This window comes from Quercus suber, unplaced genomic scaffold, assembly GCF_002906115.3.
Source record: "Quercus suber isolate HL8 unplaced genomic scaffold, Cork oak 2.0 scaffold_884, whole genome shotgun sequence".
Taxonomy (NCBI): domain Eukaryota; kingdom Viridiplantae; phylum Streptophyta; class Magnoliopsida; order Fagales; family Fagaceae; genus Quercus; species Quercus suber.
The window spans coordinates 80,586-93,259 of NW_027070311.1; the positions used below are offsets into that span (position 1 = coordinate 80,586).

Genomic DNA, 12,674 nt, shown 5'->3' on the forward strand with positions numbered 1-12,674 from the left:
TCAGGAGTAGTGATCTTAAATTCACCTGGTAGGGTTTTGCCTTGGAGGTTTTCCTTATTTGTAAACAAATCACCTATGTTAAATTTATTTTTCGCTATATTTAGTTATTTGGTAATTTATTTGTGCTACCATGCGTATTGCATATTAATTGACTTAATTAATTCACTTGGCTAATTAATTGGTTAATTTATCTAATGGGTCAATACATTCTTCGCCTATCACATGTGCTAATTGCCAAGGAGGCATGGCAAATTTTGGGAACTACCTACGAAGGCACCAAGAAGGTGAAGGATACCAAGCTTCAAATGCTTACCACTCGGTTTGAAGAATTGAAGATGAGGGGGAAGATGAATCATTCGACTCATTCTATGGAAAGCTGAATGAAATGGAGAGCTTCCGATCCAAGGTCACCCCCATTAAGGAGAGCAAGGATCTTGATGAGATAAAGGTCCAAGAATTTATTGGCTCTCTTCAAACATATGAGCTCACTCTACAATCTCAAAGGAAGAGCAAATCCCTTGATTTTAAGATGATCAATGAGAGAATTGAAGCTCAAGATTCCTCGGATGAGGACGATGTTGAAAAAGAGGTGGCATTCCTTGCAAAGAAATTTCGCAAGTTCTTGAAATTTAAAAAGGGATAGGAGGTCCTTTGAGAAAGGAAAATCCTTTAATTTCAAGAAAGACAAGAAGGACTTAAAAAGGAAGGATTCCAAAGACTCTTTTCCTTTTCGAGGAATCACTTGTTATAAGTGCAATAGGCATGGTCATTTGAAGAAAGAATGCCCTACCTATTTGAGGGCAAAGGGAAGAGCTCTTGCTACAACCCTTAGTGATTCGGATAGCTCACACTCTGATTCTGAAGAAAGCTGTGATGAGGAAGGAAACTACTCCACCTTTATGGCCATTACACTCATAGAATTTTCGGAAGATTTAAGTACTCTAGAGGAAGAGCTTGGTGAGCATACCAAAGTGGAATCTATTGGTGTTGGAGACGAATCTAATGATGATGAAGAGGAGTGCATTTATGAAGGAACAAATATATTTCAAGAAACATACAATGCACTTCTTGAAAAGAGTGGAGAATACGCAAGAGTGGCTAAGGCAGCCATTAGAAAGATGAAGAAAGCCGAAGAGGACTATAAAAGCAACCTTGCATGATACAAAGAGGCCAAGTGTGAAGTTGAAGGGTTAAATGAAGAACTGAACAATGTCTATTCCAAGATAAAGTTTCTTGAGCTAGAGGTTGTTCAAGAAAATGCCAAAGTGGAGCATGTTGCTTCCAAGAAACTTGATGAAGTGCTTGCCTATCAAAAGTGTTAGGTTCTAAAGATTTAGGATTTTATGTATTTAGAACTTTAATTTGTATTATTGGCAAACCATGATCAAAACAGGTTATTTAGTCTTGCTTAGACTTGCTCAAAGTTGGGTCTTTCATGTAAAGTTGGAATCGAGTGGCTGCAAATGCATTGGTGCATTTCGGTTTGGCTCGATCGATCGAATGAAAGGCTCGATCGATCGAATCTCAGGCAGAATGTTTTTCTACAGAATATTCCAGCTCAGCCCTAACTCATTAAAAGTTTTGGGTTTTCTGTTTTTACCCTAGGTATATAAAGAAAAACCCTAGCCACGTTTTTAGAGTTGCTCCAGTTGTATTGTTGCTGATACATTGCGGTTTTGTGTAAATCTCTTGTGAGATCTTTGAGGAGCTTTCCTTTACACAAAGCTTAGAGTTTTCAAGATAGAGATTACTTCAACATCTTGATGATCAACTCGGTTGCTACCATTGAAGCTTAAAGAATATCAAGCGTGGGTGCTTGTAGCTGATTGAAGAATTCAAGAAAGAAGGAGTCCGTGGATTCGGAGTTTGCACGTGGTCGTGTCAGTAAGTTCTACTGGTGGGTAGCATTAAGAAGTCAAGCGGGGAGCTTGTAAGTCCTTTTGTATGAACTCCGATTCTTTCATAGTGGATTCAAGTTTGCCTTGAGGATCGGTGGGTCAAATCCTCCCCAGGTTTTTACCGCGTGGTTTCCTGGATGATCATATCTTATGTTATTTATTATTCCGCTACTTTATATGTTTGATATGATTATTTGATTGTTTTAACCTAGAATTGCATAATTTGACTAAGTAACAACTTGGCTAATTAACTAGGCTAACCAATCTGGTGGTTTTAAGGGGTCTAAAACCGATCAAGTGTGTAAAGTTGTGATTTACAACTATGTTTTATATTGGCTTTATTCCATGACAAAATGTGTTGTAATTACTTTATTTCATTTCCTTGTATTTTGTGGGATTTAATTGTATTGGGTTTAGTATCAAGTTGGTGAAGACTCAAGCTTTATTAAAGATCAGTGGATCTCGCGGGTGTGTCGCTGGAAGCTAAGCCGCGAAAGAGTCATGTAAGAAGCATATGACTGGAAGCTGAAGAGTCATGCCAGGCTGTCGTTTTCGCGAGTGTCTCACGGGTAAGGCCTTCCCGTGAGACAGTCGCGAAACATTCTGCCTGGAGGATTTTAATGAGTGACTTTCTTACCCTTCACCCATACTATATATACCCTCATTACCCACAAATGTATGAGAGGCTATTCAGAGAGAAAAACCCTAGAGAGGTTTTCTAAAACACACACACCCATATTTTGAGAGAGAGCTACTTATCCTTAGTGAGAAATTATTGTAGTCTCTTCTCCATCCCTCTCCCATTATCATAGCTTGAGAGGAGATTTGTACCCAAACACAACCCACACCTAGTCAAAGTGTAGAGAGTGTTTTGGAGTTGCTGGGAAGCATTGGAAGAAGCCAAGGATGGCAGATGCAACATGGAGCTTGTTGCGGGATCCGGAGAGCTAGACAAGACACGGTTCCGAGAAGCCTTGTTGGAGTAGGAGCTTGGAGGGCTTAGGTACATCGGGTAGATTACGCTTGGAGGGTCTCTTGCTAACCCATGTATCCCAACTGATTGTCTAGTGGATCAATTTCTGCTTGGAGGGCGGCAGAGAGGTTTTTCGCCGAGGTCTTCGGTTTCTTCTTCGAAAACACGTCTTGGCGTTTTCTGTGTTTGCATCTCTCTTCCCTACTCTTTTATATTCTATTATACTGCTGTGTTGTTTAGTTCATGGATTAGAGTAGTTCATTTGTTCATCCGCTCGCTTTTACACTATTCCGCACTTTGTATTAAAGTTGTGTAAAATCTATCGAGCCGTAATTTTAATTGGGGGTCTAAACAGCTCTTGTGTTTTCAACATGTTTTCGAGCTTTCAATTGGTATCAGAGCGGGTACACTTGTTTTGGTTTCATTACCTAAGTGTGATCCTTGACCCCTTGTGTTTATTTGCCATGGATTGTGCTTTATATGCCTCTTTATATGATTTGGTTGGTGATGAATGTAACATGCCACGTGTTTGTGAAAATGCCTCTATGAGTGATAATCCTCGTGATTGTGATGCTATGTTACATGAATCTTTGGGTGTTGTTGATATTCCTAACACCAAACTCTTAAGGAAAAATGCTAAGAAGTTTCAAAAGAGTTTAAGCAAGTTATTACTCATTCCAAACAATTGTTCCATTTGGATGAGGAATGGTTCCTATGGTTGAGCTTTTGCTCTTTTGGTCCTTGATCTAATTCTTTCGATCTTTGTAGGACCTTTCATGCATTGTATGTTATATCTTCATGCATTTGTGCATTTTGCATTTATTTGTATGCATTGCTTTTGTTTTGATCTTACTTTTATGTTTTTTTTTTTTGTGTAAAAAATCCAAAATCACATAAAAAGTGAAAAATTCAAAAAGTTTGATCGTATATGTTTGAGCACATTTCACATGTGAGTTTGGCCTAGTACCTTCGTACTAATGGCGTAGTGCATTTACAAGCTTAGCTTGTTCTGTATGCACATTTATCTTTGTGGAAGAAATTTTGAAAATTATGTGTGATTGTTGTAAAAAGATCTTCAAGCTTGTCATGAATGATTGGTCAATAGTCTTGATGGTCTTGATACTTGCATAGACTTGTGTCTATATCTCTTCCCACTTTATTTTTATGTTTTTGCAAAAGAGCTCACTAAATGTAAATCTCCAAATGAAAAGAGATATTGAGCTGCAAAAGCCTGTCGCACATACTAGTATTTGACTAGGAAAAAGGGAAAGCGACTCTTTTAATGTAAATTGTACGGTGCTCAAAAAGCCAAAGGCTAAGTCTAAATGTTGAAATATCAAAAATTTCAAGCACCGTTCTCAAAATGAGATGTTTTGTTCAAAAATTGATCAATTGTTATGCTTTATGCAGAAGCCAAATGAAAAGCTTCTAAGTTGTGTATTCAATGTGTGGGAGGTCATATATACTCATTTCTATAATGGAGACAGTCCACTTGATTTCGTATCAGCTGTGTATGACTCGATTGAATTGATCATTGAAGCTTCACTCTAGTCTAAGGACTATTCCACACTTGATCCTCACACACAATACACAAGACTTTTGTTCAATGAATGTCTATTTCATTTGTGTGATTGTACATGTTTAAATGTGATGTGTGTGTGCTCAACCATATGTGGTTCAAACTAAAAAGATTTTTGTTCTTTTTGTTTGCTTTTGGAAGTGATTTGTATCACCCATGTTTTTCAAAGTTTTCAAATTGTTTTTGTGTGAAAAACATGTTTTCTGGGTGTTTTCGTGACTTATTCCATGTTTAAGTTCAGTCACGAGTGAAAGGGTCCAATTCGCAAGTTTTTCAGCTTTGGACAGAGAGTTTCGCGACTGTTTCGCGGCTGTTTCGCGAGTAAGGCTTACCTGCGAGATACCTGCGACATACCTGCGAGATTTTCGCGGGATTCTAAGTAGCGAGATACCTGCGAAAATTTCCAGATCAGCTTTTTAAAGGCATTTCGTGGGTCATTTGTTTTAAACGCCTCCCATCTTCTCCCAAACCCATGTTTTAATGTTTCTACATCAAAACCCAACTAAATTCAAGTGTTTTTCATTCCATAAACATCTCTAAGGTAATCTTTAACTCATTTCATTGATTTTGATCCTTAGATTACGTTTTTGGGGGTTTTATGTTCATAGTTGGGATTTTCTCAAATGGGAGTTGGAAAACTTAATTTTTGTCAATCTTTTTTATTGGGCTTTGTTTTAATTGATAATTTACTTTGGATGTTGGCCCCTTGTGGCAAAATTAACATGTATTTAGGCAAGATTTTCATATGTTCTTGCATTGTTCATCATTCATGGGTAGTGTGTGCACTCTAAGTGTTTGATAAAATGCCCATATGGCATTTTCTTGTTGTTTTGGTCTCCGATGAGTATCAAATTTTGGGGATCACCATAATTATTCATGTTTATCATGTTTTGATCTTTGGTGGTATGTTTTGTACACTTTGCTCTTGAGTGCCTTGCTCATGCATCTCACATGCACATTAGATGCACAGTAGCTGCACCTTGCTGCACACATTCTAACACTTGACATGTTTTTGCTTTAACTCATGCTAGTTAAGTTCTTTTAGACCTTTTAGCACATATAACATGTTCTTGTGTCCGTGTCATGTCTAGGTTTACATCATGTTCCATCATCCTTAGCATGTCATATTCTTTATGCTTTGTAGCATTGTTTTAAAATGTTTTTGTCTTATGTTTGAGTTTCATTTTCTCATTCATCGTGCACCCTTCATGCATCATCTTTTACCCTTGTTCTTATCTTCTTTTCTTTCCCTCATTCCTCTTGATTAATTTGTCTATTCGTGACAAAAAGGGGGAGAGTATCGTCATTTCTATATGACTCATGTGCACACTCTTAGGGGGAGAAATTCTACCTTGTGCACATTCGTAGGGGGAGAAAGTCATAGGGGAGATGCATATACCAAGGGGGAGAAGACATTGTTTTTGAGAAAACCTTGATTTACTTTATGCTTGTTTTCTCGATGCTTTGTGTTACTTTTAGTATTTATGCTTTGCATCTTGTTCTAGTGATGAACACTCTTGTGCCCTAGTAGGATTGTTCCTAGATGCAAATACTTCTAGTATTCTGCATTGGTTGAGTGTTGGATTTGAAAATGATACTCTACAAATGAGTTTATCATCTTGCATATCCGGATGTTCATTCCTTATGTGAATGAGCATAGTGATCACTTTTGTATAGTGATTGCTTGTTTGATCTTGCCATGGTCTAATGTTTTATTCCATTTTGCTTGATCGTAGTTTACTTGTTGCATTATACTTGTCTTTTTATCACCTGATTTACCTTGAGGGTCTAATGTGTTTTGTGCAAGTGTTTCAGGTTACAGGTATACATGTTCCAAGTTCATCACAGCTTCTAGATTTAGGTGTAAGTGAGTTTTGCCATTATTCCCAAACTCATGTTTAAGTCTAGAGTCTGTTATAGGGTGTTTTGTCACGGAATAGCCAAAGGGCGAGATTGTAAAGTTGTGATTTACAACTATGTTTTATATTGACTTTATTCCATGACAAAATGTGTTGTAATTACTTTATTTCATTTCCTTGTATTTTGTGGGATTTAATTGTATTGGGTTTAGTATCAAGTTGGTGAAGACTCAAGCTTTATTGAAAAACAGTGGATCTCGCGGGTGTGTCGCTGGAAGCTAAGCCGCAAAAGAGTCATGTGAGAAGCACATGACTGGAAGCTGAAGAGTCATGTCAGGCTGTCGTTTTCGCGAGTGTCTCGCGGGTAAGGCCTTCCCGCGAGACAGTCGTGAAACATTCTGCCTAGAGGATTTTAATGAGTGACTTTCTTACCCTTCACCCATACTATATATACCCTCATTACCCACAAATGTATGGGAGGCTATTCAGAGAGAAAAACCCTAGAGAGGTTTTCTAAAACACACACACCCATATTTTGAGAGAGAGCTACTCATCCTTAGTGAGAAATCATTGTAGTCTCTTCTCCATCCCTCTCCCATTATCATAACTTGAGAGGAGATTTGTACCCAAACACAACCCACANAGAAAAAATGATTTTTTGAAAAAAAGAATTTTTAAAGGCCCAAAGTTTTGTTTTAAAAATTTTGTGAAATGATGAGATTTGTACCCAAACACAACCCACACCTAGTCAAAGTGTAGAGAGTGTTTTGGAGTTGCTGGGAAGCATTGGAAGAAGCCAAGGATGGCAGATGCAACATGGAGCTTGTTGCGGGATCCGGAGAGCTAGACAAGACACGGTTCCAAGAAGCCTTGTTGGAGTAGGAGCTTGGAGGGCTTAGGTACATCGGGTAGATTAGGGTTGGAGGGTCTCTTGCTAACCCATGTATCCCAACTGATTGTCTAGTGGATCGATTTCCGCTTGGAGGGCGGCGGAGAGGTTTTTCGCCGAGGTCTTCGGTTTCCTCTTCGAAAACACGTCTTGGTATTTTTTGTGTTTGCATCTCTCTTCCCTACTCTTTTATATTCCATTATACTGCTGTGTTGTTTAGTTCATGGATTAGAGTAGTTCATTTGTTCATCCACTCGCTTTTACACTATTCCGCACTTTGTATTAAAGTTGTGTAAAATCTATCGAGCTGTAATTTTAATTGGGGGTCTAAACAGCTCTTGTGTTTTCAACACGTTTTCAAGCTTTCAAGTTAATTCTGACTTATTCATACATAAACTCTATGAAAAGAGCCTCAGTCCATGGCTGAACTCGTCCATTCGGCCCAAAATTTTATGAATGTAGAAGATGCGATCATAGCTAAGAAGAGAAAAAGAGCTGAGAGAATGGAAACAAACCTCGCTCGTTATACCGAGCAAGGTCCTCGTCCAAAGAAGGGACAGACAGAAGAAAGGAAAGACCGAGACAATCAGAAGCCTGACTCTTCAGCACGAAATCAACAATACACCCCTTTGAACGTACCACTAGAGCAGGTTCTCATGCAAATCAAAGACGACCCTTCCTTGAAATGGCCGGAGAAAATGAAGGGAGATCCCAACAAGCGTAACAGGAACAAGTATTGTCGCTTCTATAGAAATCATGGGCATGACACAGACGAACGAGACCACAAAGACGAGAAATTGAAAGGGAAGGTAGAAGAATTATCACGACCACCGTTAGGAGAAATAAAATTTATCATTGGGTGATGTTCAACAGGGCAGTCGTCCAAGTCAAAAAAGGCATACCTGAAGATAGTGTAGAGCGTCCAACTTTCTAGACGATCACCAAAGGCAAGGTTCATGGATGAGCAGGCGATCACTTTCACGGATAACGACACAGAGAGAATTCACCATCCTCACGATGATGCTATTGTTATCACCTTGCTTATTACTGACTACACAACTAGGAGAGTGCTGGTAGACAATGGAAGCTTGGTAGACATTCTATATTATCCAGCTTTTCAGCAAAATAGGGTTGGACGAGGCCAGCTTTGTCCAGTACACTCGCCTCTAGTAGGTTTCGGAGGAATGAAGGTACAGCCTGTAGGCATTGTTATGTTGCCAGTAGTGGTGGGGGCATATCCACAACAGTTAACCACAAATGTGAATTTTCTTGTGGTAGATTGCTCGTCCTCTTATAATGCTATAATTGGAAGGCCGACCTTAAATAGATGGAAGACAGTCACATCTACCTACCATCTGTCAGTCAAGTTCCCCATGAAGCATGGGGTAAGGCAAGTACAAGAAGACCAATTAGCAGCAAGAGAGTGTTTTCTGGCCATGTTAGCCATGAACGAGTAAATTCAGGCCATGAATATTGAAGAAAGAGTTGTGGCAAAACCCACTGAAATGTTGGAAGATATTTCCTTAAATGAAAATAACCCTAAGAGGTGTAACAGGGTTGGAGAAGACCTAGAAGAGAGAATTAAGAAGGACCTCGTCTGGTTTTTAAAGAAAAATATTGATGTGTTTGCTTTGAGTCATAAGGACATGCCAGGTATAGATCCTAGTGTCATTACCTATCGTCTGAATGTATGTCTTTCCTCCAAGCCAGTGCGACAAAAGAAGAGGGTGTTCGCCCCTAAGAGAGATAATGCTATCAAAGACGAAGTTCAAAAATTGATTGTGGCGAAGTTCATTCGAAAAGTGTACTATTCGGGTTGGTTGGCTAATGTGGTAATAGTCAAGAAGGCAAATGGCAAATGGAGAATGTGTGTAGATTTCACCGATCTAAACAAGGCTTGCCTTAAGGATAGCTACTCGCTGCCACGCATTGACCAGTTGGTAGATTCAACTGCAGGCCACAAGTTGCTTAGCTTCATGGATGCTTTCTTAGGATACAATCAGATAAAGATGGACGAGGCAGACCAAGAGAAGACATCCTTTGTCACTAGTCAAGGCTTGTTCTGTTATAAGGTGATGCCCTTCAGTTTAAAGAACGCGAGGGCAACATACTAGGGATTGGTTAACCACATGTTTCGTTCACAAATCGGGTGGAATGTGGAAGTCTATGTAGATGACATGCTAGTGAAGAGTCAGGATGAAGAAAAGCACTTAGACGACCTGCATGAGACATTTGACACACTAAGGCAGTACCGCATGAAGTTGAACCCCAACAAATGCGCTTTCGGAGTATCGTTAGGGAAATTCCTTGGTTCATGGTTTCCCATAAAGGGATTGAAGCAAATCCTGATAAAATTCAAGCAATACTGGATATGGAGCCTCCACGAAATATTAAAGAAGTTTAATCCCTCACCGGACGAGTCGCTGCCCTTAACAGGTTTGTCTCTAAAGCTACTGACAAATGTTTGTCATTTTTTAAAGTTCTTAAAAAAGCGTTTGAATGGACCAACGAGTGTTAGAAAGCTTTCGAAGATTTGAAGACGTATCTCACTAAAACTCCCTTACTAAGCCCGTTTGTCCTGGGAGAAGAATTGCACTTGTATTTGGCAGTCACCCCGCATACAGTGAGTTCAACACTGGTGAGAGAAGAAGACAAGGTGCAGAGGCCTGTGTACTATACAAGTAAAGCACTGAGGGGAGCAGAAGGACGATATCCGTTAATGGAGAAATTGGCCTTCGAATTGATAACAGCTTCTAGGAAGCTAAGGCATTACTTTCAAGCTCATGTCATCAATGTCATGACGGATCATCCCCTCAAGAAAGCAATGAACAAGCTGGAGGCTACAGGACGACTAATCCAATGGACTGTCGAGCTCAGTGAGTTTGATATTAGATATCAACCAAGACTTGCCACAAAAGCCCAAGCTTTGGTAGACTTCATTGCAGAGTTTACCCCAAATTATGATAATTTAGATGAAGTGAAGAATAGAAAAAAAGTGGGTTATCCATGTGGATGGTTCGTCTACATAGTATGTAAGAGGAATAAGTGTAGTCCTACAGTCCCCAGAAGGAGATAAATTGAAATACAAGGTTCGGCTGCAGTACCAAACGACAAATAATGAAGTTGAGTATGAAACCCTCCTCAAAGAGCTGGAATTGGCTAAGTCTGTGGAGGCAAAGTTAATACTCATTTTGAGAGATTCTCAGTTGATCATGGGCCAAGTAAATGGGATGTATAAGGCTAAGGAAGACCGAATGAAAAAGTACCTTCATAGGGTAATACACCTTATAAAAAAATTTGAAGAAGTTAACTTTGTCCAAGTCCCAAGAGAGGAGAACGTAGAAGCTGATACCTTAGTGAAAGAAGCCACAGCGAACGAAGCCATGGACGAGTTTGACGAAGTTCAGTATATACCAAGTATAGATATCCTAGAAGTACAATAGGTAAAAAGCAGAGGAAACTGAATGACCCCGATTGTATCATACTTGAAGGATGGACGACTCCTAGAAGGGAAAGATGAGGCTAGAAAGCTGAGGGTAAGATCGGCCAGGTATGTTCTTATGAACGAAATTCTATACAAAAGAGGCTTTTCTCAACCTTATCTTAGGTGTTTAGCTCTAGACGAGGCGAACTACGTGTTGAGAGAAGTTCATGAAGAAGCATGTGGCAACCATTTAGGAGTCCGGTCACTCGTCCATAAGGTCGTCTGTGCAGAATACTACTGGTCAAACATACAAGCTGATGCTAAGGCATATGTCAAAGTCTGCGATCAATGCCAACGATTTAGTAATGTCCTTAGACAACCATCGGAGTACCTTACCCCGATAACGGCCGTATGGCCCTTTGCACAATGAGGGCTAAACATCTTGGGTCATTTTCCATTGGGCACAAGGCAAATGAAGTTTCTAGTGGTTGGCATCAATTATTTCACCAAGTGGGTGGAAGCAGAACCCTTAGCTAATATCACACAACAGAATGTCAAGAATTTCATATGGAAGAACATTGTGTGCAGATTTGGGGTGTCCAGAGTATTGATATCCGATAACAGAAGACAATTCGATAATGCACTTTTTAAAGACTTCTATAAACACTTTGGAATTCAAAATCACTACTCCTCACCCCGCCCACCCACAAGTGAACAGTCAGGCTGAAGTTGCAAACCAATCATTGTTGAAAATTATCAAGACTTGGTTTGAGGGGGCAAAGGGAGTATGGTCTGACGAGCTACCCAGTGTTCTGTGGGCATACCGAACGACAGTAAGAATTCCTACGGGGGAAACTCCTTTCCAGCTAGCCTACGGAAGTGAAGCAGTCATACCTGCAAAAGTGCATATGGCCAACCATAGGGTAATGACATACCAAGATAAGGATAATGAAGAACAACTGTGTTTAAGCCTGGATCTAATAGACGAGGTAAGGATGGATACAGAGCAAAGGAGAGTGAAGTACAAAAACCTCATGGCTAGGCAGTATGACGTAGTGGTAAAACCAAGGCGGTTCAACATAGGAGATCTCGTCTTGAAGAGGGTTTCCTTGGCAACCAAAAACCCAGCTCATGGAAAACTAGGACCTAATTGGGAAGACCCCTACAGAGTTGTCAACTATAAAAGACAATGATCCTACTACTTGGAAGCCCTAGATAGGAGGAAATTAGAGCATTCTTGGAATGTTGAGCACCTGAGAAGGTACTACCAATAAAATGCCGGCAGAGATAAGCATACTCTGGACGAGCCTAGAGACCATTGATCTACTTGTTTAGCAACATGAAAAGTTTGTTTATCTATGTATTTTTAGTATTGATTTGTTATTATTATGTTAAAATTATGGACGAAGTTATGGTTTGACTTGTATTTATTTTCCTAAAAGGCATTAGCTTCTAAAGCACATGCCTTGTCTGTGAACAATATTTATCTTATGTCCATAGTCCAAGATAAGAAAATTCTCTGGACACAGAGATATAACGTCAATAAGTTTTCCCAAGGGCGAAGGCATGCTCGTCCAAGTAAAGGATGAGGTAAAGCCTTGAGCAAAACAGTAAGTTCACAGGATTTTCGTTTGTGTAACAAACGAAGTAAATCGTAATGTAAGTCCAACCCATAGACGAGGAAATGCATAAGTATTCAAAATATTGATGAAGATGCCTACTAGAACAATCCAATTTATGGACAAGTGAAAAGTTGTGTCTCATCATTAAAGGTGAAAACCAGCTAACTTTAAGGACGAGTAATGCTGGTAATCACCATTTCACAAAGGCGAGTTATATTCACGAAATTTAAAGTATTACAAGAAAATATATGTACATACAACAAGAAAAGATTACTTCCATGGACAAATAAAAATTCAAAACTCAGAAAGAACTCTCGTCCGTGCAATAATAGAAAAGAAAGTTAATAAAGGGCGGACGACCAACGTCCAAACACCCTTGCAAAATAACTATTTTAACAACTCGTCCTTAAACCATGGTGAGCCTAATGTG

General features: G+C 39.5%; 1 protein-coding gene across 1 annotated transcript; it reads left to right on the forward strand.

Moving 5' to 3' along the window:
- The first annotated feature begins 11,260 nt into the window (after positions 1–11,260).
- LOC111996890 (uncharacterized) lies at positions 11,261–11,815 on the forward strand. Its single transcript, XM_024028935.1, has one exon. It carries the CDS (start codon positions 11,261–11,263, stop codon positions 11,813–11,815), a length of 555 nt encoding a protein of 184 aa, XP_023884703.1.
- Positions 11,816–12,674: the final 859 nt, after the last annotated feature.

Excerpts from the sequence above, each read along its gene's own strand:
- LOC111996890 (XM_024028935.1), top strand. The coding sequence starts at position 11,261 with ATGCACTTTTTAAAGACTTCTATAAACACTTTGGAATTCAAAATCACT.